The following is a 25,719-nucleotide window of genomic DNA, read 5'->3' as shown; positions in this document are numbered from 1 at the left end:
AAGTGGGCAGTGATTGTATCATAGAAGAGGCAAAAAAAAAAGAGAAAATCCGTCTCCCTTTTTATTAAAAATGGAGCAAGTGCAGAAAAGAGCATCAATTCCCAAAGAGGGAGAGAGACAGAAGATAAAGCCTTGGCTAGGGGAGTCCTCTGTGAGTGTATCGGAACACCAGAACTCACCAAGGGTTCTAGAGTCAACTTCCCTTTCCAACCCACATACAAATACACAGGGGCTCATCGGAATAGAAATACTATTTCTCTGAACATGTGCAGCCAATGTTAGAATTTTTAATTTCCTCCCAAAGGCTCTACATTTCATGAGAACCCAAGGGCATGCCCACTACCTGTTTTTCCAACGGGACAGGGATTTGGAGGGTCTGGGTAGCCCTGATCTTCACTGAAGTCCTTGGGAATGTTGTCACCGGTCAACTCTGCCACAATGTTTGGGATGTTGCCAAAGGGACCCAAGTGCTGAAGACCTTCATGAGCTCCACCTGCCAGGGAATCAGAAGTAGTTCATTTCAGTGCAATGACATTCATTTCAGCTAATATTTATTCAGGCATACCATACAGACAAAGCACTGTGCCCTATGCTGTGGAAAGAAAAAAAGGAAATCCAACAGTTCCTACCCTCTAGGGGGTTAAAATCTTAGTTGTGGAAACAGACACATACTGCACATATATCATTTCCACACAGGGCACACTGTATATGTGCTATAATAGACATGTTAAAATATAGCATTGGGAGCAGAGTAAAGGGAGAGTTTCATTTGGCTGATAGGATGGGGAGGGCTTCTTGAATGAGTTGGAGCTTGAGTGGCACTGACACGGATGGGCTGGGGTTTGGAAGCTGGGCATGGAGCTCAGGGAAGAGAAAAGGATGCAACTGGCATCCAGGTAAAAGAACAGGCTGAATGACAACCAATTACCACAAAAAAGGGAGATGAAGAAAAAGGTCTTTGTCCTCCTGCCATTCTAGACCAACCACTTAAAACTGGGTGTATTTACTTCAATTTTCTTCTCTGCACATCTTTTTATATCTAAGTGTTTATTGGTTTTCCACTTACTATTAAAGCATGTGGCTGCATGGCCTCTATCCCCTTGATTATAAATGAATATGTAGTCTTCTATCCAGTGGCTCTACCACATTTTAATCATTCCCACTTTGTGGGATGTTTAGTGTTTCCCAATTTACTCTTGGGCATTTAATTTTTTCCATATTTTGGATTAGTTTTCCTCAGGAGAGACTCCCAGAAGTCAAATTACTGGGTCAAAGGCTATAAATATTTTATGGCTCTTTATATTGCCAAACTGTTTTCCAAAAAGGAGGTACCAATTAATAAAATATCATCAACAAAATCTGAGAATACCATTTTTATAACATCTTAACCAGCATTGGGTTCTACAAAAATAAAGTTTTATGTTGTCTTTGTTAATTTAAAATCTTTTAGAAGAATTACTGTTTTATTTTGAATGTCTTTGATTACTAGCTCAAATATTTTTCCATGTGTTTATTTACTAGCTTTAATTTCTTTTCTGTGAGTTGTCTGTTTACGCTCTTGGAATTTTAGTGTTTCTCTTATCAATTTGCATGAACATTTTACGTAATAAAGATATCAGGCCTTTGGCCATTACATTTCCTGCAAACACTTCCCCATGTTGTCTGATTGAATTCTGGTTATTAGATTTGTAATATCGATAGTTTGCTAACATAAGTTTTTAATATTTATGCAGTCAGACTTGTTGTTGTTACCCTTTGCGATTTCTTCTCACCTTCTAAACTTACAAAACTATTGCCACTTCAAAAGTACTATCAACATTTAGATATTTCTTTCAGTTTTTCTATTTTTAAAATTAACCCTTTGGTACAGCCACTATGAAAACAGGGTGGAGGTTCCTCAAAAAATGAAAAATAGAACTACCATAGGATCCAGCAATTCCACTCCTGGGTATTTATCCAAAGAAACTGAAAACACTAATTCAAAAAGATATATGCAGCCCAATATTCATTGCAGCATTATTTACAATAGCCAAGATATGAAAGCAACCTAAGTGTCCATCAACAGATGAATGGATAAAGAAGATATATATATATATATATAAATAAAGAAGATATCTATATATCTATATCTATCTATCTATCTATCTATTGAGAGTCAGTGGAATATTACTCAGCCATAAAAAAGAATGAAATCTTGCCACTTATGACAACATGGATGGACCTGGAGGGTATTAAGCTAAGTGAAATACTGTATGTTTTCACTTATATATGGCATCTAAAAAACAAAACAAATGAACAAATATAACAAAACAGAAACAGATTTGCAGATACAGAGAACAAACTAGTAGTTGCCAGAGAGGAATGGGGGTGGCAGGGGGTTGGGTGAAATAAATGAAGGAGATTAAGAGGCACAAGCTTGAGGTTATAAAATAAATAAGTCACAGGGATGTAATGGGCAGCACAGGGAATATATGCAATGATATTATAATAAATTAGTACATTACATAATCTATAAAAATATTGAATCACTGGGACTCTCCTGGTGGTCCAGTGGTAAAGAATCTGCCTTCCAATGCAGGGGATGTGGTTTCGATCCCTGGTCAGGGAACTAAGATCCCACATGCTGCAGGGCAACTAAGCCCGCGTGCAAACTACAGAGCCCATGTGCTCTGGAGACTGCACCACAACTAGATAGAAACTCAAGCAGACTGCACGCTGTAATGAAAAAGATCCTACATGCCTCAACAAAGATTCCATGTGCTGCAACTAAGACCCGACGTAGCCAAAAAAAAAGGAAAATAAATAAATATTTTAAAAAAACATCGAATCACTATGTTGTGCACCTGAAACTAATATAATATTGCAAGTCAACTATACTTCAAAAAAAGAAAAGAAAGAATTAACTCTGTAATCTATACGCTATGTGTTTTAGTGCATGTAAAATAATTAACCATTTTCCCATTTGTTAAGTAATTGTTCTTCCCCACATATTTCATTCCTTCAACAAATATTTAGGTGCCCCACAGATACCAAAACCTGCTCTGAATACCAAGGCACAGCAGTGAATAAGAGCAACTTATGTTGTGTAACTTGCTTTACTTAAATATAATGCATGTCAACTTCCGGAGTCTTCTCTTGTAGCCTTAATATCCTATAAGGTTCAGGAACCTTACTTTTCCAACCCTAGAGCAGCCATTTCACAAATGAATTCCTATTTATTAACCTTATTGTGACACAGCTCCCTTGATGCACAATCACCCTGTACATAGACCTATACACAAAGGGCCAAATCAAAAGGTGCTTGCTTGATGTGCATGAAATTAGAACAAAATCAGGCAAAGGTAACCATACTTCCACCTTCATGAGAAGAATGGTCTTGCCAATAGTTTATATTACTTAAGTCTAGCTGGGTGAGGCTCTATTTTTCCCTGGATGAGCTGAGCCAAGGTGTTCCCTCTGACACTTGCTTTATATTTTTCTCTTTTTTGGTTGAACTAGCTCCCCTTTGGATCAACACAATTTTTCTTTGGAAATATTAATATATTCAGTAGGATCATGGCTAGCTCTTAGTGTCCTGGGAATCATATTGTCTCTTTGAAGTGACATTGCATCTTTTTGTCTTAATTTATTATGTTTGATTAACACTTATTCTTTTTTGTTTGTTTCTTTGTTTTTTTGACCTCACAGCGTGGCATGTGGGATCTTAGCTCCCCAACCAGGGATCGAACCTGTATCCCCTGCACTGGAAGTGCGGAGTCTTAACCACTGGACCACTGGGGAAGTCCTGACTAACACTTATTCTTAAAAGGATAATTGTACCTCCTTTAATTCCAAATTCCTCTATCTTCCAAATGTAGACACTGTAAAGTAACTGGGTTGTTTTGTTTACATTTATACAATATTTCACTGCTTTGTGAGTGAGCCTGCAAAATTTCTACACTTCAAGAAAAAGATATTATTTTTATAAATTTTCCTTGTGAGTATTTAAGATGTATTTTTATATAATCCATAAACATCTAAATATAGCCAAGGGCTTCCCTGGTGGCGCAGTAGTTAAGAATCCGCCTGCCGATGCAGGGGACACGGGTTCGAGCCCTGGTCTGGGAAGATCCCACATGCCAAGGAGCAACTAAACCCGTGCGCCACAACTACTGAGCCTGCGAGCCACAACTACCCGCGCACCTAGAGCCTGTGCTCTGCAAGAGAGAAGCTACCGCAATGAGAAGCCTGTGCACCGCAACAAAGAGTAGCCCGTGCTCGCTGCAACTAGAGAAAGCCCGCGCACAGCAGTGAAGACCCAACACAGCCAAAAATAAATAAATACATAAAATAAATAAATTTAAAAATATATATAGCCAATTATTCAACATTCTTAATCATATTCTTTTATGTCCTTATTCATATTTTATCTCTTTATCATAATCTGATGGCTATGTGTTAAAATCTGTTACTACCAAAAAGTGTCTGTCAGTATCTTTTATTTCTCACCGTTTTTGCTTTAGCATTTTGATGCTATGCTAATTGGCATGTCCAAGAGTACAAATTCTTCATTTTAATTGTGTTATTAATTTGCAAAGTAAAAAATTAATTGACAAATCATATCTTTTTTTTTAAACATCTTTATTGGAGTATAATTGGTTTACAATGGTGTGCTAGTTTCTGCTTTATAACAAAGTGAATCAGCTATACATATACATATATCTCCATATCTCCTCCCTCTTGGGTCTCCCTCCCACCCTCCCTATCCCACACCTCTAGGGGGTCACAAAGCACCGAGCTGATCTCCCTGTGCTATGTGGCTGCTTCCCACTAGCTATCTATTTTACATTTGGTAGTGTATATATGTCCATACCACTCTCTCACTTCATCCCAGCTTACCCTTCCCCCTCCTTGTGTCCTCAAGTCCATTCCCTATATCTGCGTCATTATTCCTGTCCTGCTCCTAGGTTCTTCATAACTTTTTTTTTTTTTTTTTTTAGATTTCATACATATGTGTTAGCATATGGTATTTGTTTTTCTCTTTCTGACTTACTTCACTCTGTATGACATACTCTAGGTCCATCCCCCTCACTACAAATAACTCAATTTCGTTTCTTTTTATGGCTGAGTAATATTCCATTGTATATATGTGCCACATCTTCTTTATCCATTCATCTGTCGATGGACACTTAGGTTGCTTCCACGTCCTGGTTATTGTAAATAGAGCTGCAATGAACATTGTGGTACATGACTCTTTTGGAATTATGGTTTTCTCAGGGTATATGCCCAGTAGTGGGACTGCTGGGTCGTATGGTAGTTCTATTTTTAGTTTTTTAAGGAACCTCCATACTGTTCTCCATAGTGGCTGTATCAATTTACATTCCCACCAACAGTGCAAGAGGGTTCCCTTTTCTCCACACCCTCTCCAGCATTTATTGTTTGTAGATTTTTTGATGATGGCCATTCTGACTGGTGTGAGGTGATACCTCATTGTAGTTTTGATTTGCATTTCTCTAATTAGTGATGTTGAGCATCCTTTCATGTGTTTGTTGGCAATCTGTATATCTTCTTTGGAGAAATGTCTGTTTAGGTCTTCTGCCCATTTTTGGATTGGGTTGTTTGTTTTTTGGATATTGAGCTGCATGAGCTGCTTGTAAATTTTGGAGATTAATCCTTTGTCAGTTGCTTCATTTGCAAATATTTTCTCCTATTCTGAGGGTTGACTTTTCATCTTGTTTATGGTTTCCTTTGCTGTGCAGAAGCTTTTAAGTTTCATTAGGTCCCATTTGTTTATTTGTGTTTTTATTTCCATTTCTCTAGGAGGTGGGTCAAAAAGATCTTGCTGTGATTTATGTCATAGAGTATTCTGCCTATGTTTTCCTCTAAGAGTTTTATAGTGTCTGGCCTTACATTTAGGTCTTTAATCTATTTTGAGTTTATTTTTGTGTATGGTGTTAGGGAGTGTTCTAATTTCATTCTTTTACATGTAGCTGTCCAGTTTTCCCAGCACCACTTATTGAAGAGGCTGTCTTTTCTCCATTGTATATTCTTGTCTCCTTTATCAAAAGTAAGGTGACCATATGTGCGTGGGTTTATCTCTGGGTTTTCTATCCTGTTCCATTGATGTATATTTCTGTTTTTGTGCCAGTACCGTACTGTCCTGATTACTGTAGCTCTGTAGTATAGTGAAGTCTGGGAGCCTGATTCCTCCAGCTCTGTGACAAATCATATCTTGATACATATTTCTTCTATTAGCTTTGCCACTCTCATTCTGTTGTTTTGTCTGGTGAATCTTTGATCATTCTTTTATATTTAACCTTTCTGTATCTCTCTGATGATTTTTCCAATTCATACTGAGGTGCTTGCCTTCAGAGACATTCTAGAAACTCACATTTATTAACTCACATTAACCCAAGACCTGCAAAAAGTTAGAGAGACAGATCAGTACAGTTGGTACTGATATATTCGAAGTTGTGTACAATCTTGGCATTAGAGCCACCACTGTGCTTGCTATAGGGCATGCCTTCTGGTGTGTCAATACATGTCTCAACTTTTGAAAGCACCCTAGCCTTAAGTGCCAGGAATTATCCAACTTGGCTTCAGGGAGAGTGCATGTCTTAATGCTCCGTTAGTAATTAATGAAAGAAGCAAACACAGTTTCCTTTATGGAAGACCTGCCAAGGCTCTGTTTACCTCTGTGTACCAGTGCCATTAGAATGAATGGCACTCTTGTTAGGAAGCAACAGATGTTTAGCACCAGGCAGATACATTATAACACAGGCTCTTTTAAAACTATATTTAATGACATCAAATCAAGAAATACTGAGGAATTATGGGAGATAGATAGAAGTAAAAAAAAAAAAAAGCTATCCTTCACTCTCCAAGAGCTTGAATTTTATAGACAAGTAACCACATATAGAAATTAATTAGAAACAGATATAATTGAGTATACAATCAAATGCTAGTTATCTGGTTCAGTATAATGTTTAGATTATGCTGATCTATTGCACTTGAAACCAAGTCAACCAAACTGTTAGGATGTCATGGATGCTATTTGGTCCATTCGTCTCATACTCAACCAAACATATTTTAAAATCATTATTCAGTCAGCTTAAAAAAATATGTGGGCTTCCCTGGTGGTGCAGTGGGTGAGAATCCGCCTGCCAATGCAGGGGACACGGGTTCGAGCCCTGGTCCCGGAAGATCCCACATGCCGTTTAGCGGCTGGGCCCGTGAGCCACAATTGCTGAGCCTGCGCGTCTGGAGCCTGTGCTCCGCAACAAGAGAGGCCGCGATAGCGAGAGGCCCGCGCACCGCGATGAAGAGTGGCCCCTGCTTGCCACAACTGGAGAAAGCCCTCGCACAGAAACGAAGACCCAACACAGCCATAAATTAAATTAAAAAAAAAAAAAAAAAAAAAGATGGCTAGCAGGACATCAGAGCCATTTAAAAAAAAAAAAATGTACTGAGTACATACTACGCATCAAGACGTGGACGAGAGGGTCAGTGATGAACCAGGTAAATATGGGCCCTGCTCCCACAGAGCTTACAGTCTATAAGAGATACATAATGAAACACATATTTAATGGTACTGATGAACTTATTTACAAAACAGAAATAGACTCACAGACATAGAAAACAAACTTATAGTTACCAAAGGGGAAAGGGTAGCAGGGGGAGGGATAAATTAGGAGTTTGGGATTAACATATACACACTAATATATATAAAATAGGTTACTCTATAGCACAGGGAACGATACTCGATATTTTGTAATAACCTATAATGGAAAAGAATCTGAAAAAGAATATATATATATTATATATATATATATAGGTATATAACTGAGTCACTTTGCTATACACTTGAAATTAACACAACATTGTAAATTAACTATAACTCAATAAAAAAAAAAGAAGCGCAGATTTAAGATGCAGAGTTGTGATGCACTTATAGTGTAACTGGGATACAGTGAGATGTCACAGGTGTGTAGAGAAGAAACATCTAACCCAGATCTAGGATGTGGAGGACTGCCTGCGGGAAGCAATGTACCAATGATTATGTGCAGCGCTGTAGAAGACACAAACGTAAAAGACACGATTCCTGCTCTCTACTTGGTTCTTCATTCCAGTTGGTTGTTTAGCACCAACACAATAAGCCAGTGGTATGTGATAAGATACATTCCCTGATATAATTCATTATGGCATAGACTATAAATGATGTAGAAATTCAGGAAATAGGGGACCTTCCAGGAAAAATTCCATGGAAGAGGTGACACTTGAGTTGAATCATGAAAGGCAGGATCCATCCTTATAGGTGGCAAAGGAAAAACCACACGTGAGGGCACAGAGGTAGGTGTGAGCATGGGATATTTGAGCACCAGCGATGAGCACTGCTGGGGGAGAAGATGGCTGGGAAAGGAGAAGGCCAATGCCAAGCCAAAAAGTATGAACTGATATAATAACAAATAGCAACCAAAGCTTTCTGGGCAGGAGAGTGATATAATAATTGGATGTTGTATAGAACATTAATTTATCAACAGTTTAAAGCCTCCTTTCCTACCTCGGGGTGCACATCAGTATCACTTGTGGAGTTTTTCAAAATTCCAATGCCCTCTAGTCCAGATCCACTGTACCCAAGCATCTTTCTGAAGACCACTTTACATAGGTAGATTGGAAGGAAGTTAAGACCTAATAAAAGGCTATTGCTAAAACTCAGGGGAGAAGCGATAAGGATTGGGGCTGGGGTGGCCACAGCACGAGTAGAAATAAGAGAAATTTCAAAGAGCGCACAAGGGAGAGATGAGTCAAGAGTCCATGAGGGGCTTCCCTGGTGGCGCAGTGGTTGAGAATCTGCCTGCCAATGCAGGGGACACGGGTTCGAGCCTTGGTCTGGGAAGATCCCACATGCCGCGGAGCAACTAGGCTCGAGAGCCACAACTACTGAGCCTGCGCGTCTGGAGCCTGTGCTCCGCAACAAGAGAGGCCGCGATAGTGAGAGGCCTGCGCACCGCGATGAAGAGTGGCCCCCACTTGCCACAACTAGAGAAAGCCCTCGCACAGAAACGAAGACCCAACACAGCCAAAAATAAATAAATAAATAATAAATAAATAAATAAAGTCCATGAGGTTTCCAAAGTCTAGAGTCTCCTTGATTTGGGAAAATAATGCCATTGGCAAAGACAGGATCTTTCACTACAGCTTTTAAATTATTTCAGGCAATTAATTATTTCTATCCTGTGATGATGCTTTGTTTCCGTCACAGCCACACATGTTTCTAGAATAGATAGAAAATATTTAATTCTTGCCAAATAAGTTATAAGCCCTTTTGCTTATATAAACCTTGCTTTATACAATAAAACTGGTACCACCCAGCTGTTTATTTTCAAATTCTAGACATCAAGTCATTGGTAGGTTTTCTCTGCATTGTTATGGCAATAAAGTGCCAGTCAGTTGTGATGTTCAGAGGCAAGGGAGAGCAGGAAAGGGGAAGAAGGGAAAGAGACCTGGGTTGGTCTGACCTAGGCCAAGGCCCTTAAATCTCCTTCTTGGCCTGCACTGGAGCCCTCCATAAAAATCTGCCAAGGCTTTTTCCACATGTTGGGGAATTTCTCCAACATCTCTCAGCTCTTTCCTGCACTCTCATTCCTGCTTTGTGCTGGCATTCTCCCTCCTCTGCGTGTCCTTTTAGTTTGGCAATTCTAATGGGTGGTTGATCTTGCTGGTTTCAGACAGCTATCTGGTCAGCCTCAGCTCCATGCTTTGCCACCTGTAGCCTTGGCCGGTCTCAACATGGCAGCTCCCAGCAAGACTACAGAGGACCACCAGCTGGGAACCAGCACCACCAATACTCACTTATCCAGAAAAAGGCACTCACTTTTCTGGTTAATTAAAAACTCCATTCAGTTTCAAATCCATTTTCCTGCCTTAGTGATTCTGAAGATCAGTTGTCATTATCTAGTAAATGAAAATATGAAAACTGAATACTATTTACTGACCCCTAAAATTTTACCCGGCTCTGGACAGTCATGGGTTTTTTTTTTTTGTTATAACAGTTGAATTTTTTAGTTAGGCAGTAAATCTCCTGTATCACACCTTATCTTGATGTCATCTAACTCTCCTAAATGTAGTGCCTAAAAAACAAAATCTGAATAAGAACGTGCTGTGTAAAGAAATAAATAAAATTCTAAAATTCAAAACAAAAACAAAAACAACAAAATCTGAGTGAACTGGGGTTTCCAATTATAGTAACATCTCACTTATCTCTTTACTGGAGAATGTGGTTTTCCGCATAGTATCCAGATCACTGAAACATGCCCATTAATATCAATATTCATTTATTTAACCACTTTAAGGGAAAATTTTCACCATGAATTTTAGGTAAATACTCTAAACAGCAGCTTTGGAATATGGCTTTACCTCTCCTTGGTAACTTGGGCCTAGTATTGGGAATATCCGTGACTATATAGTGTTGTAGCAGTGTGTTCTCAGAGCATGAAAACGTATACAGCAATACAACCGTATTAAGTGGTCCCAGCTGCTAGGGCTTTTAAAGTTCTTTGTCTCCTCCCTCTTTGTAAGCTATTAATCCCAGTCATCCCCAGTGCTTTTCATAATAAAGCTCAGTGCATAAATAAATAAACTGAGAGTGGGTCAAGGCCCTGTAAGTCCTGTCTTCAAATTTGCTTTACCACACACATACGCATCACATGAGGATCTCGTCAAAATGCAGAGTCTGATCAAAAGGTGGGGTGGACCTGCCTCTGCATTTCTCACGAGCCCCCAGGTGATGCTGATGATATTGTTCCATTAACCACACTTTCAGCAGCAAGGGCTCGAAAACCAGAGGGCCAGGCTTATTCGAATTATATGCAAAATAAGAGTCAATTAGCACTGAGAGAGACCTTGGAGTGACCATCCTGGTTCATGGAGTTTGTGACATGCAGCATGGCTGCTGAGAGGCTTTTGAAAAGTCACTTGAGGTTTCAGATAAGGGAGCTCTAGCTACAGCTGAAGTCCCTTTATTTAAGGTTGTATTTTAATTATAGAGGCACTCGCACACATGTCACAAGAAAAGGAGCCCACTGCACCCTTTCCCATTCAGATTAATTCCGTGGGGAATGGAAGTAAAGACCTGCTCATGAAGCATGAAGGTACGTTCTCACGGAATAAGCGATGTCCTCCGCGGAGCCCGTTGGGTCGCGCCATGATGCAAGAGCCCGGGGCTGAGGGGGATGGTTTTGGTGGAAGTCAAGGTTGGTCCGAAAAGGAAAAAATGAACAGGGGCTGCACCACTCCCCCGCCTTTTTGTAACGCTATGATTTCAACACTTTCCAAGTACTTTCATCTCCTTATTAAAACCATTTTAGTGAGGTCAGTAGGACGAGAGTTACTACTCATAACTGCGAGAAAGTGAGTCCTAGGAGATCGTTACTTGCCTAAAGCCGCTCAGCAAGTCAGTGCTACTGGGAGCCTGGGATCCCAGCGCTGTGTCCAGGCACCAGGAGAGCCCCCCCGGGGGCCTCCTGCAGTCCATCCAGAGCCTTTCCAGCCGTGTCCATCATCCAAAGATCAGCTCGTGCTCCCGAGCAACAGTTGGTAGGACGGCCTATCAGCATAAAAGGGGCCTCTCTCGTATTTTCTAGCTCACTCTGAGGCTCCAGAGTGTCAGCGACCAGGGCGGGGTCGACGGCCCCCTCGAGCCAGGCACCAGCGGGGTGACTCTAAGACAGGGCTGCGGCCGCGGGCCTCACCACCGTGGGTCCCGCGTGTCTGAGCGCCAGCCCCACGCCCCAAGGTTGAGGTCGGCCGGGCACAGCCCCTGCCCTGCAGACTCGGCTTCACAATCCGGCAGCACCCGGCCAGTCTCGCAGCCAGGAGTCTCACCCGCAGCCCCGCGCTGGGGCCGCCGGGGGAACCGTGCGGCGGGGCAGTCTGGTGCCAGGGAGCCGGTCCCCCACCTCCTAAAGAGGGAGTTCCGTGAGGAGAGGTTGGCAGGCAGCGGGCACACTCGCCTGAATACCAGCCCTTCAGCTGAAGGGAACGGATCCAGCAGTTTTCACTTATGTTACCACAAACAGCAGATGCTAAAAATACACTGCGGTCTGGGCCTTCATTCCAACCGCATGTCTCCATACATCATTTATAAAGCGATGTCCAGCTTTCCTTTTGTTCACGGTCTGGGAGACTGAAGCAGTCGGAGAGGGGATTCCAACGAATGCTGCCCTCTTTTGGTTTCTCCCTTTGAAGGGACAAAGGAGGGGGCAGCTGAGAAAGAGGAAAGAAAGCCGAAAGACAGCAAAGGCCCCCGGCCGGCGCTGAGGAGGAAAGAAAAGTGAGGCAGGCGGGGCCCCTGATACTGGTTTCCGAGGCCACAGGGCAGGTGGGGACGCTGTGATCACGCAGCCCCGGCTGGACATGAGGGGACAGAGGGGGCCTTAAGGAGGAAGGGCTGGCTGGCCCCAAAAATTTGCAGGTTTTTTCCCCACAACCTGTAAACCCATACACTTTTACAAAAAGTGCCGTCACTTCTCAGCTTGGAGGACAACAGGCGGGCCTTGGGGATGTGGCGGGTTCGGTTCCAGACCACCACAATCAAGCAAATATCACAATAAAGCCAGTCACACAAATGCGTGGGTTTCCCAGCGCATATAAAAGTTATGTTCCCCCTATACTGTAGTCTATTAGGTGTGCAATAGCATCATGCCTAAAAAAAAAATGTGCATACCTTCATTAAAAAATACCGTCTTGCTAAAAAGTGCTAACCATCCTCCAAGCCTTCAGCAAGTTGTAGCAGTAACATCAAAGATCACTGATCACAGATCACCATAACAAATACAATAATAATAAAAAAGTTGGACTTATTGCGAGAATTACCAAAATGTGACACAGACACAAAGTGAGCCAATGCTGTTGGGAAAATGGCGCCGATAGACTTGCTCGTCACAGGGTTGCCACAGACCTTCAATTTGTCAAAAACGCAACATCTGTGCAGTGCAATAAAATGAGATATGCCTGTAACCTGTCACCTCCTGGACAGCCATGGGTTTCTCCTTAGCGCAGCATTCAGGCAAGTTTCAGTGCACACGACTGTCTGCACTGGAGCAAAGACAGAAGCAAGGAGAAAGGGCTGGAAAGAGACAAACAACTTAGTCCTTATTAACGGGGGAAAAACACCTGAAAGAAACGGCCAACTTAAGGGGTGGGATTTTTAAATTTTTGATGTCTGACATTTGTTTCTTCTTCCTTCAAGCCCAATAATTTAAGTGGGCTAAAAGGAAGAAATGAAAACAAGAGTAGATTCTGCAGATTCACAGACATAGAGAACAGACTTGTGGTTGCCAAGGAGGAGGTGGGGTGGGGGAAGGAAGGATTGGGAGTTTGGGATTAGCAGATGCAAACTATTATACATAGGATGGATAAACAACAAGGTCCTACTGTATAGCACAGGGAACTATATTCAATATCCTGTAATAAACCATAATGGAAAAGAATAGGAAAAAGAGTATATGTGTATATGTATAACTGAATCACTCTGCTGTACAGCAGAAATTAACACAACATAGTAAATCAACTATACTTCAATAAAATTTTTTTTTAAAAAAGTAGTTTTCTGTACATGTCCATTCTCAAAACTAACTCTGTGCATTAAGGCCTTTTTTGCCTTGATTCCTGGTGAGAAATGAGAGTCCTAAAATTCAAACATAGTTATGAAAAGCAACGAATTTTCATTTACTGAAGACCCACAGACAAGAGAGCACCTTTTATATAAAGAACCTTTATAGCCTCCCTTTGTTCGGGCCCTGGGTTCAAATCCACATGCTGTCGCACATCTGATGACATCCCAAGCCCTTTTTAACTTGGGCATAGTTTGCTACATGAATAGCTAAGCGCCTGGAATGTAGTAAGAACTCAATAAATGTTAACTGCTTTCATTATCCAATCAATGTTTCCTAACAGCACAATTAACAGAGCCCAAATTCACGATCCTACATATTTTTCATTCTGATGCCCACAGTTCTATACTTGGGGCAGTGAGAAACAGGGGCTCGAAAACAGTTGAACTTTTTATTTACAGCAGCGCCTCCTCATCCACTTAAAACTAAAAAATTAATGCTTGAACTCATTCTACTCATTTTTTTCAGGGCAGGCACCCCCCTGCCTCAACCAGGCAGCATAATCTCTTTCTCAAGGCTTTGCCATCCACTTACAGGGGACAAAACACATCCACATAAACACATATAAGTGCCAATTTCATGGAACAGACCATGAGCACAGTGGGGGAAAAGAAATACGTATCCTAGAATGAGAAAATGAGCATCTGATCATGTACAATTAGAGATGGATGTTATGTCCTCAACTCTCCTCCTCCCTAGTAACAGAATGTAGTTTAGGCTGTTTAGAATGGTGAGGACTTATGTTGCAACATTCACATTCTCTAAACTCATGACAAGTGACCCCAAAGCACACAACATTTGGTAATTGAGAAAAACAAAGGAATGATTCTATCTATGCTGAACTGGCTTATTCATCGATTTGCCCCAGGGCAGGGGGCTGGTCCAGGCGGCTTGTTAAAGCTATCCTAGTGCTCTGAGTGCCAGCCTGGTCCCTCAACAGGGACTTACCCAGGTAGCCTGCATCACTGGCAAATGCACCCCATTTCAGCGGCATCATCCTATACATGCCGGACAGATCTGAATTGAGTTGCGCCTGCTGGCAAGTAAGCAAAAATGAAACTCACTGTTCAGATATTTTGTCTTGAAAGGCATTTGTTTTCATGGCTTTTCTTTCTTCTTTTGCTTCCTCCCTCATCCTAGGATCTAAAAGACTCAGGCTCCTTTGGGACCAAAGGCAACATTATCAGCTTCTACTCGGAGGCACGCAAACAGTGAAGGCAGAAAGTCGGAGTTGAAGTGTACTGCATTTGTAGCTTTCACATCTCCATATGGTCCCAATTTAGGATCACAAGCAGAGTTGTTTATTTTAGAAAAGCTTTTTAGTTCACTTTTAAGGTATTTTGCTTAGGCATTGCTTGCTTTTCAAAAGTAGAAAATGTGTATTTTTTTCCAAAGTGGTGTTTGTTTTGGCTGTTTACTCATTTGCAAAAGTTCAGATTCTATTCTGTGAATTTAACTCATTTTCCTGCAGCCACAAGCCCCGCCCCTGCCCAACACATACACCCAAAACTCCAAATTAAAGCAAAATACATTAGTTTGAAAATGAGGCATTTTTAGGGTAGCTGTGAATTTTGTGGGTTTTGAAAAAATCATTTTAACAGGTAATTTACAGTAGCGTTTTCAGTCCCTTCATGTAACTTCATTTGCTGCCTGAAATGAAGTCTCTATTTGGCAATTTGTATCGAGGCCAGGTATGTTTTTGTACTGAGGTTAAAACCCATTTAGGGTCCTTTAAAACCTGTAGTCTATGATTCTTGCTGAAATTATATGACTTAACTGGGAGGCAGTGGAGCTTAAGTTGAGGTATCAACTAATGTTGAAAAAATGGGCCATACAGACAAAATCGTGGTGGGGATTGGTATTAGGTGAGGATATTGGTAAAAAAGTCAAACTATGAACTTGGACCCTCTAGCACCTGGTTCCATCCAGGAGTCCTGCTGTCTCCAACTATTCAAAGCCCCCAACTGCATCTTCCCTTCTGAAACTTCACTTACTGATGACATCCTCTGTCCAGAGCTTGGGCGTCATTCCTGACACAAATCCTGGGTGTCATTCCTCTCCTAAGAAGTATGAATTAACACGTGGTACTCTGCTCCTGTATAATATATTTGCACCTTAGAGAATTCTTGGGATAATTATTTTAACTTAAAGTCATGACTTCACTAACAGGAGTTCCAGGCCCCCTGGTGGACCAGCTAAAGAGACAAGCAGGCTATGTCAGGTTCTCAGGTCAGGAGAAAGGACAATGGCAGTGACGATCCTGATAGGCAGGCAGAAATCAACGTAAGGAGGACATCAGAGGCCAAACCGGAGCCAAGCGAATGGCTGCAAGGTTCATGATTAGTGATCAAGCATCCAAGGAAATAGCTTCCAACACAAAGGAAAAAAAAGGAGGTCTGCAGAAGTGTAGAAAATAGGGAAGCAATGACTGGGTGAGCCGACAGGTGACGTCAACAACAAGCCATTTGGGATCATGGAGGTGGTCCTCTGCTCCAGACTTAAAGCTCTTTGATAATTTCTTTCCCACCAGCTTGAGTGTTACAGGGGCAGCAGGTCACTAGGAACACAGGGCTGAGAAGGAGGCGTGAATAAGGGGTAGCAGAGGCCATGGCGGGTTCATTCTGGATGGGATGGAGATGGGAGGTGACAGGGCTTGGCAGTCCTGTGCTTGGTGTCAAGAGTCTCCTTTATGAGGTTCTGCACTGGCCAGAGGAGCAGCAACCTAGCCCAGAAGGCACATGCCCAGGAATCATTTCCTATGGCAGTCCCCTTGTCTGTAGATTAAGACAAAGGGACTCAATTCCGGTCAGGGAAGGCCTCTGGGCCGTGACAAAGAACGTTCCCACCTGGTCTTACCAATTGGTATCTGCATTATTGATCCCCTATTTCCCTTTCTCCATCCAAAACTGCTGTAAGTAACTAAGCATCTTCTAAAGAGCTAGCATAAACATTTGTTTTGGACAAACAGTGATCTCCTTATAGCACATTCTTTTCTGAGTTTCTAGCAGTTATTACCTTTTTTCTTTCTTTCTTTTTTGTTTTTGAATTGCAGCCTTGGGAGGAGAGGGCAGGTGGTGTGTGTGTTGGAGGGTTGGTGGGCAGGGGGGACACTGGGACTAAATCCTCCACAAACATTTGGTATAGTTTTTCTGGCCTGTAGTTTTCCCATCTCACACACATATTCCCAACTTCTTCCTTTTGTAGCCATGTAATCTCTGCCTGGCAACGTTATTAAGAATAAAACAACATCCTCGCACACTGTGGATGGGAATGTACTAGGATACAGCTGCTTCGGGAAACAATCTGGCAGCTCTTCAAACGGTTCAACAGAGCTATCATATGACCCAGCAATTCCAGGTCTAGGTATATACCCAAGAGAAATTAAAACATACACCCACACAAAACTCGTACTCAATGTTCATAGCCACATTATCCATAATAGCCAAAAAATGGAAATAAACTAAATGTCCATCAATTTTAAAAAGGAATAAGACAACGTCAAAACCAACAAAAAATGCTTAGCTACTTACTGGGTATAAACTAAGTGCCAGCACCATACCCGGAGCTAGGGGCCCATGGCATGCTGGAGGAGACACGAAGTTGGTTGTCACAAAGCTGTGTGGAAAGTGGAAGCAGCTCCCCACCAGGGAGGACAGAAGAAGGGCATATGCCATGCAACACTGAAGTCATAACTCACGTGTTTCTTCTGAACCTTAAAAATGGCAATCTTTCTTACCCACCAATGGTAATGGGAGTGAAGAAAGCATAATTCAAATTCATTCATAAATCCAGACTTACATTTTAAAATAGCCTTAAAAATAATTTTAAAAAGTTTTAAATGGCTTCAGCCTCCCCACCCACCCTACCAACCAAAATTTTAACTAGAACTACTGATGAGAAACAATTAAATTTCATAGTCTCTCTTTACTTGCAATAGTAGATAGCAGCTCTGTCCTATAGAAATATAATGAAAGCTACATAGGTAATTTTAAATTGTCTGGTAGTCTCATTTCAAAAAAATAAAGAGGAACAGATGAAGTTAAATTTAATAATTTTAAAAATTTATCTCAAACTATGCAAATTGCTATCATATCAACATGTAATCAATATAAAAAATGACTGATGAGATATTTTGCGTTCTTTCTTTTTTTTTTTGGTACTGCCTTCAAAATCTGGTGTGTAGTGTATATTTAGAGTATATCGCAATTCCAAACAGCCATATGTCAAGTGTGTAGTAGTCACCCATGGCTGGGGTCTGTGTGGACAGCTCAAGTTCACAGAGGAGGTGAGGCATGGTGTGCAAAAGCAGAGGCTCTGAAGTCTGAATGCATGAGTTTGAATCTTGGCTCCGTCACACTGCTGTATGACCTCATCTGTAAAATGAGAATACAAATAATGCCAATTTGAAGGGGTTGGTATGAGGATAAAATAAAAATAAAATAAATAAATAAAATAGATTTTAAAATAACAAAATAATTTTAAAAATTCAATTTAAAAATAAAAAATTAAAAAATTAAAAATAAAACAAATAATAAAAATATAAAAACTAAAAAGATAAAATAAAATAAAATAGACCTTGTGAGGTTTTTTGCATGGATCTTGGCAAATATTAAGTTGTTGTAATTTTACGATGCATGTGCTCCCTACTTAAAAACTTAATGTGATCCTGGACAAGTTATCTTACCCCTTTAAATATTCATTTTCCTTTTCTGTAAAACAGAGGTGATAATAATACGTCATTAAGAAGATTAACTTGTACAAACATAGCACTTAATAAATGTTCGCTTCTTTCCCCTTGGATTCAGGTGTCAACAAACAGAGAAATAGCCAAAGGGCCAGCAGAGTTGGAACAGAGGTAAATGGGCCTGGGTAATTGGCAAACTGGATCGTCACAAGGTAACTGTGCGACAGGCAAGCATCTAGATGGTTCCAACCTACCTCGGGCAGTTTGAGAGTGCCCACGAGAAGTGCTTCTTTTGTAGTCCCTGTACTAGAAGCCATCTAACGACAAGCAGACTCACTGTTTCATAGGCTGATGGAGGATGGATTTGCATCTTATATGATACCTCCCTATGTATGCCCAATTCAACAGGCAGCCATTCAGTATTTTAAAGCTACAGCCATGACTTGATTCTCTTGGTGTTAATAAGAAGAAAAACAAATAAACTATTCATTTACTACGTAATTCAAAATCTCTAATGGTAACGGCCTTGACTGCTTTCCTACACCGAGGCTTGTTTTTTTTTCATATTTAATGCCTTATACAAGATTTTGAGAAGGAAAACTTAAAAATTTTAATTAGAACCATATTCTAAATATCCTCTGCTCCTCTGCATATTTGTTTATTTTTTCTTAGGATTGATTTGTTAAGAGTTTTGGAATTACCGGAGAAGAGCTTTTGAGAATGTTTGAAATCCATGATTCAAAACAGGGAAGGTCACAAGAGTGATGGGATTGGTTATGACACCAGAAGGATCCAGCCATTCCTCAAACCAGGGGCTCAGAACGCTCCACCCTGCACTTCAAGGAGATGTTGTAAACCCTCCCAAGGTTTTAATGCCCCTTCGTGCTTTAACGTTCCAGAAGGCTCATTTCTGAATAATAATAAAACTGCCACGAAAAACAAAGTGAGCTTTAGATGATACCAAGGGCTCAGCCATTCCTCCCACCAATGGAAAGGGAAATTTCGATAAGACACGAACAGTACTTGATTTTACCTAAAGGGACTCACAGCTCTGACTCCTCACTTCTCCAAGGAATTCAATAAAACTAAGTGTAACAATAAAAAATGAAATAAAACAAACATCACAAAAACACCCTCCGCTAAACGAGGTCCCCTCTTGAGCCTAGATTTATCTCTGTAGCCATGTTATATTTTTCAGAAAGTGGCAAAAACCACTCTTTTTTTTAAAATACAGGAGTTAATGCTGATATGATCAATTAAATAAAACAGAATTGGGCACAGACAGATGCCTTACCAAAATGGAAATAAATATCCTGAGAATCTGCATAGAGATTATTCGGGATACTCAAGTTATTCTAACTACTTCAGTGGCATCAGGCACAGTTTTAGGGAAAAGGGGCCCTGATGAATAAATGTACTTTTAATTCATTTAAAGGCAGTGATTTGAGATTTAAGGGACTTTGGGGTGGGTTGGGGAGGGGTGTGCAACCACAGAAATGTCATTTAAACCATGAAAAGTTTTTCATCCAGAAATCCCAAGGGTTTTACTTATGTTGATGTCTATTCCCCACCTGATAAAGGGAGAGGAATGATTATGAGAGGAAGAAGGGTCTCTGAGACCAAAATTGGAGGCACAGATAGAGGCTGGGTTTCCTTAGGCATCCCTGGCCCAGCCCACAGTTGTGAAGAAATTATTATGGATTTATTATTATGCTTTGGAGGCTCATCTCCTAAGTGAGACTGTAGCCTCCTTACCCCTCTCTGTCCCCTTCAGTATTTTTTTTTTTTTTTTTTTTTTTTTTGGCCACACGGCTTGTGGGATCTCAGTTCCCTGACCAGGGGTTGAACCCAGGCCATGGCAGTGAAAGCCCAGAATCCTAACCACTTAGCCACCAGGGAACTCACCCCTTCAGTATTCTTTACGTACAGCAGCTATTCAAGACATATTCGTTGATGGAACGGCCTCCGTTCTGTGAGACTGGAGGTAACTAAACGGTTCTCAGCAGGTTATGTGTTATTTATACAAACAAAAAATTCTAGCAGAACACACATGACTAGTTGCTATAACTGCTCCTAGAGGTGGATTTACAGTGAAGTGAACGCAGCTGAAGATTCAAAACCTCTCATTTGCGTAGACTGCTTCCAAGGCCCTGGACCTAATTTTGTAATTTGGTGTTACTTGCCTTAAAGAGGGTTTCCAAATTACATAAGCTTCAGGCCTCACAAAGCTTGGATCTGCTCTGGGCTGTTCTTAAAAGCCATCCATGAATACCATCGTGGAGTTTTTATCTGCCATTATTTTAACTCCTACTTATCCAAAGCAAATATAAATCAATTAGTTCTGGAACCATGGACAAATTAGGCCTGGGTTTCCTCGCTTCTGAAAATGACAAGCAACTGCATAGGATTCCTCAAGTCCCAAAAGAGAGAGATGCGGAGAAGTAAGATACAGTGGGAAAAGAAGGCAGCAAAGGACCTGAGCCCCCAGCCCCAGTCCTGGCTGCACTGCTAACAGCTGGTATGTGACCTTCAGTGAGGAACTTCACCTCTCCAGGCCACACTTTTCTCTACTGTGAAACGAGTCAGGTGGACAAGATGCTCTCTGAAGCCCCATCTCGTCCTGTGCTTCCAATACCCTAATTTATGCCGTAGGCCACACCTCTCACCTACTCTCACCAGATGCTCACAAGAGCCCCAGGGAGTATTCAGTGGGGTATTCTGGTGAGCTTCTGGCTTCTAATTCAGTGTTCTTTCTGCTATACCCCACTGCAGACATTTGCCAGCCGAACAGTAAATAAGGCTGATGTCACTGGCTTTGATGGCCTTCAAAAAATGCTCTGTTGTCATGCCGAGTCAAAGATGACGCTCTGACATGAACCAGCCTTGTAGCGTGTGGACGTGGTGATCACAAGCGTGCAGCTCCCTTCCCACGAGAGGCAGTGGGTTTGAAGCTGCAGCTGGTACAGCTGGTCTGCAGGGAAACGTCATTTTTTTCTCATGCCTCCATTCCAAACCAGGTTTCCTTTTCTCCATTACTTGACTGGCCATTGTTGACAGCTAGACAATCATTGGAATCACCTGGGGCACCAAAAAAAAAAAAAAAAATCCTCAGCAGCCCCAACTCCCCAGAACTACCAAATTTACATTCCTGGAGATATTGGGGGCCAGGGATCTTTAATTCTAAAAGCTTCCCAGCTGATTCTGATTACCCAGCGGGTGAGAATATCGCTGTTCTCGGTAGTTTTCTCTATCTTAACAGGCCTGGAAATGCCACAGCACTTGAAACAGTCTATCCCGCTACTCTGATGCCTCTTGTTACAAAGTCAGCTGGGGCAGTGTTGGCTGGGACAAGTAATAACAGACAGAGAACACCCCTATCACAAAAGACCGTGCGTTGTACGATCCCGTTATATGAAGTGTCCAGAGTAGACAAATCCATAGAGTAGATTGGTGGTTGCCAGGGGTTGGGAAAGGGGAATAGGAAGTAAAGGGAGGGGACGAGGGGGCAGAGATGGAAGGGGTGGTGATGGCTAAGGGGAATGGGGTTTCTTCTGGGGATGATAAAAAATGGTCTAAAGTTGACTGTGGTGATGTGAATATGCTGAAAACCATTAAAATGTATGCCAGAAATGGGTGAATTGTATGGTATGTGAATTATATCTCAATAAATATATAAGTAAATAACCAGCCCTAACCTTCCCTTCCTCCTCTGCACACACACATAAACACACACCCACACACGTACCATGCCAACTTGTGATCGCTGGCAGGTTAATTACAAACACCCAACAAGTGAATGTCCTCCGTGTTTGGCATTCAGCCTCTTTATCACCTCACTCACCTGTGACCACTTGTTATGACCCTCCTCCCACCCTCCCAGACCAGATCCCAAATTGTCCCAGGCCAATGGCACCACCTGGTGGCCAATCCAGGAACTCTCTGACTAGGTATTTCTGCACTACCTCCTCTCTCCCTGTCTGAGGACCTCAGGCATAAGCCATTCTCTCCTTTTTTCTTCTGCCAGCTTCAGGGTTCAGTTAATTCTCATTTAGGTAATCTCCAATTTATACACAAGCATTCCCTTCCATCTCTTCTCCCAACCCTTTCCCAGAGTCCAACCTGTCAACTGCTGCTAAAAAGCTTAAGGAACTTCAGTTATAAGCCTGCGCTGTGAAGAAGGCAAAATCTGAAAGTGGTTAGTCACAATCCGATCTACTAAAGAACAACGCACCTTATTAACAAATATTTTGGAGAATAAGAAAAGCAAATAGCTACATAATAGATGGAAAGATGGTCAGTTTTGCTGGTAATCAAATAAATACAAGCTGAAACAATGAGTGTCATTTTTGCCTGTCAAAAGATTTTAAAAGGTAATACTAATAGTTAACAAGGGAGACAAGATTCCTACAAACAGAGGAAGACAGAGCAGCCCTATTACTCCAACATTTACAGAAATCAATCTGACAGTAGGTAGGAAATGGAGCCTAAAAATATGCATGGAGCTTGACCCAATTTTTGTTTTCATAGAAATATATACTCTAGAGAATTTCTCAGGAGTCTACACAAAGATTCATATGCAAATATGATCACTGAAGCAATGTTTTTGATGGGGACAAACTGGAACAACTCTAAATGTCCTGTATTTGGGGAATACTTAACTGAACGTGGGATAAACATATAATAGAATATAATTCAGTTACTAAGAATAATTACAGTGATTTTTAAAAATGATAAACAAAAAGGCTCTTGATATCATATTAAGTATAAAAATCCAGATTAAAATATTTACAGTATGGGGGGGAGGGATAAATTAGGAGGTTAGCATTAATACATACACACTATTACATATAAACTAGATAACCAACAAGTACTTGCTGTATAGCACAGGGAACTATACTCAGTATTTTGTAATAACCTATAAGGGAAAAGAATCTGAAAAAAAAAAATATATGTATGTATAACTGAATCACTGTGCTGTACACCTGAAACTAACACGACATTGTAAATCAACTATACTTCAATAAAAAAATATTTACAGTATGATTTTTTAAAATTACATATATATGCATAGAAAAAGAGATTGGAAAGAAGCACAATAAATGTTGAAAGTAGGTATCTCTCTGTGGTAAGACTGTAAATAATTTATTTTCCAAATCATCCACAGTGGCCTTTATTACTTTTATAATAAGAAAAATTACTATAAATATAAGTAGTCCATACCACCTAGAGTCTTTAAAGGTACCCCAAATTTCCTTCTGAAGTGTGCTGCTCCAGGAAAAATAAAGCCTGCAGAGTAGTGGTTCTCCACAGGGGGCGATGTTGACCCACAGATGACATTAGTTCTGGTTGTCACAAGTCAGGGAGTTCTGCCGGCATGTAGAGGGCGGGTGCCAGAGATGGAACCCTCACAGCAGAGAAGTCTCTGGCCCAATGTCACGGGTGCTGAGAGTGAAAACCCTGCTCTCAAGTCAAACTCACACGATTTGAATCCAGACCTGTATCTGTATCCCCCTTAGCTGGTCAGTCCTGGCCAATTACTCACCGACTCTGCAGGTCAACTTGCCCTTGTGAGAGAGAAGCATCTGCATAGGATTTCTGAGGGCAAAAGTAACCATATATATATATATATATATATATATATATATATGGTGTCTGGCACATAGTAGATGCAAAATAAACATTAGTTCTCTTCCCCTAGAACCACATTTAAGGAAAAAATACTATTACGTATTCAATCTTGTGTTTCCTTTTGTTAGGTATTATAAAAAGAGAGCTTCTTAACCTTTTAACTAACCTCAATTACCCTTTTCAAACGTACATTTGGAGTCAAGTCAGCTTTGATGTGCTCTCCCCAGATTCTAGAGCTTTAATATCAGGTTGATAGGATATAAAAAAGTGAATTCTTGAATCTACCAAAAACTCATGGAGGCAAATGTTCTAAGTACTGGGGCTAATGTAGGTGAAAAGCTGATCTTCTGTCCTGACACTGCCCACTGGGTCCACCCTGGGCTCTGGAGGGGGACACAGGGCACCAAAGGACACACAGGTGTTGTGTGTGCATCTCTGCTTAAATCGGAGGGAGGCTGACGGTCATCACATGCTCTCCTCGGTGCTGTAACTGGGGGTGAGGGATGAGATCCGTCTCGTCTTGGACCACAGATGAAGGCACTGAAGCAGGGTGGCGAGGCCTGGGTGGGTAGGCGGGCTGCAGAGAGAGTTGCGTGGGTACCAGGTACCGATCACTTACTCTGCTCAAGGATCTGGAGAGCTGGGAGGAGCTGACCACTCCCTGCCTGCAGGCACGTCTTGCACAGCCCAGACCCCTGGGCTCCACAACTCTGCCTGTAAAAAAAGAGCCAGAGGCGCTGACCTGGCTCCAGCGTGCTGTATACAGGCCCAGTTCAATGAGAACCAACTGCCCAAAATTCTCTTCACTGACCCCATGCGAAGAAAAAGAATCCTTCTGATATTTGTATAATGCATCATTTACCGTCAGAAGAACTGCTCTTTTTCCCATCCCTTCGGAAACATTTTCAGGCAATAGCACCTGCACTGTTGCCATATTTTTGCACACTCCAGCGACCAAGGACTATTCAGAGTCTGGACAAACTCAACAAGTGGTCCTTCCCATCATCTGCTGAAGGATTAAAAAAAGAAGAAGGCAGGCAAGCAAGAGTCAGGAGAAGCGACCCGCTGGTTCAGTTCAGGAGACGGGCGTCTCCGGTAGTTTACAGCAAAGGGGCTCCTCCCAGCAGGCCCATCCACTCCTGCTGCTCAGGTGGAAAACGTGAGTCACCCACATCTCGTCCAAAACGTGCCGAGCTTGTCGACACAGGCCTGCTGAGCTCTCGGACCAGGAAGGTCCCCTGGGCCTCTACAGGGCAGGCCACTCTACTGGACTGACCGTCTCCTCAGCCACAATCTGTCTCATGCAAAGATAAACTCGGACAGGCCACCGGGGGAGATGGCCAGTAGCGCCCCGAGCCTGTCACGGATCCCTGCTGGAAGGGCCCGTCACCTTGGTTGTTTCCAGCCCTGGGGGAGTATCACTCTGCCTTGCTCAGGCCAAACACCCTGCCAAAGTTCTCACTGCACGCTGTGCCACACCCACTGGGCACCGGCGTCCTCTGAAGTGCTGGGAGGGGTCAGTCTCTGGCCCCCTGAGAGCTTACGATCCAGGGTGTCCAACACAGAACAGGTGGAGCGGCTAGAGGAAAGAGCCGGTCCACAGACCATCCAGCCCGTGCTGCGCATGGCGGGAGGCACGCTCCCTCGATTCTCTCTCTGAGGTCCACACGCGCTGAGCGACGGAAGCAACACCCGCCTCCGTCCCCCGAGATCCCGATGGGGTTGGTGCCTAATGCGCACGTATCTGACCGAGAC

General features: G+C 41.9%; 1 protein-coding gene across 2 annotated transcripts in view; it reads right to left on the bottom strand.

Annotated features, from left to right (window-relative positions):
- The window catches only part of SCG5 (secretogranin V), a 55,016-nt gene that overhangs the window by 15,286 nt on the left and 14,011 nt on the right, over window positions 1–25,719 (bottom strand). For both annotated transcript variants that reach the window (XM_007180448.2, XM_007180447.3), the window contains exon 3: window positions 344–493. In XM_007180448.2, coding sequence (XP_007180510.1) covers window positions 344–493 — 150 coding nt within the window. The remainder of the gene's footprint in view (window positions 1–343; window positions 494–25,719) is intronic.

Source organism: Balaenoptera acutorostrata, chromosome 3, assembly GCF_949987535.1.
Source record: "Balaenoptera acutorostrata chromosome 3, mBalAcu1.1, whole genome shotgun sequence".
NCBI classification, from domain to species: domain Eukaryota; kingdom Metazoa; phylum Chordata; class Mammalia; order Artiodactyla; family Balaenopteridae; genus Balaenoptera; species Balaenoptera acutorostrata.
The sequence above is the reverse complement of the archived record's forward strand: the minus strand, read 5'-3'. Positions and strand labels throughout refer to the sequence as shown.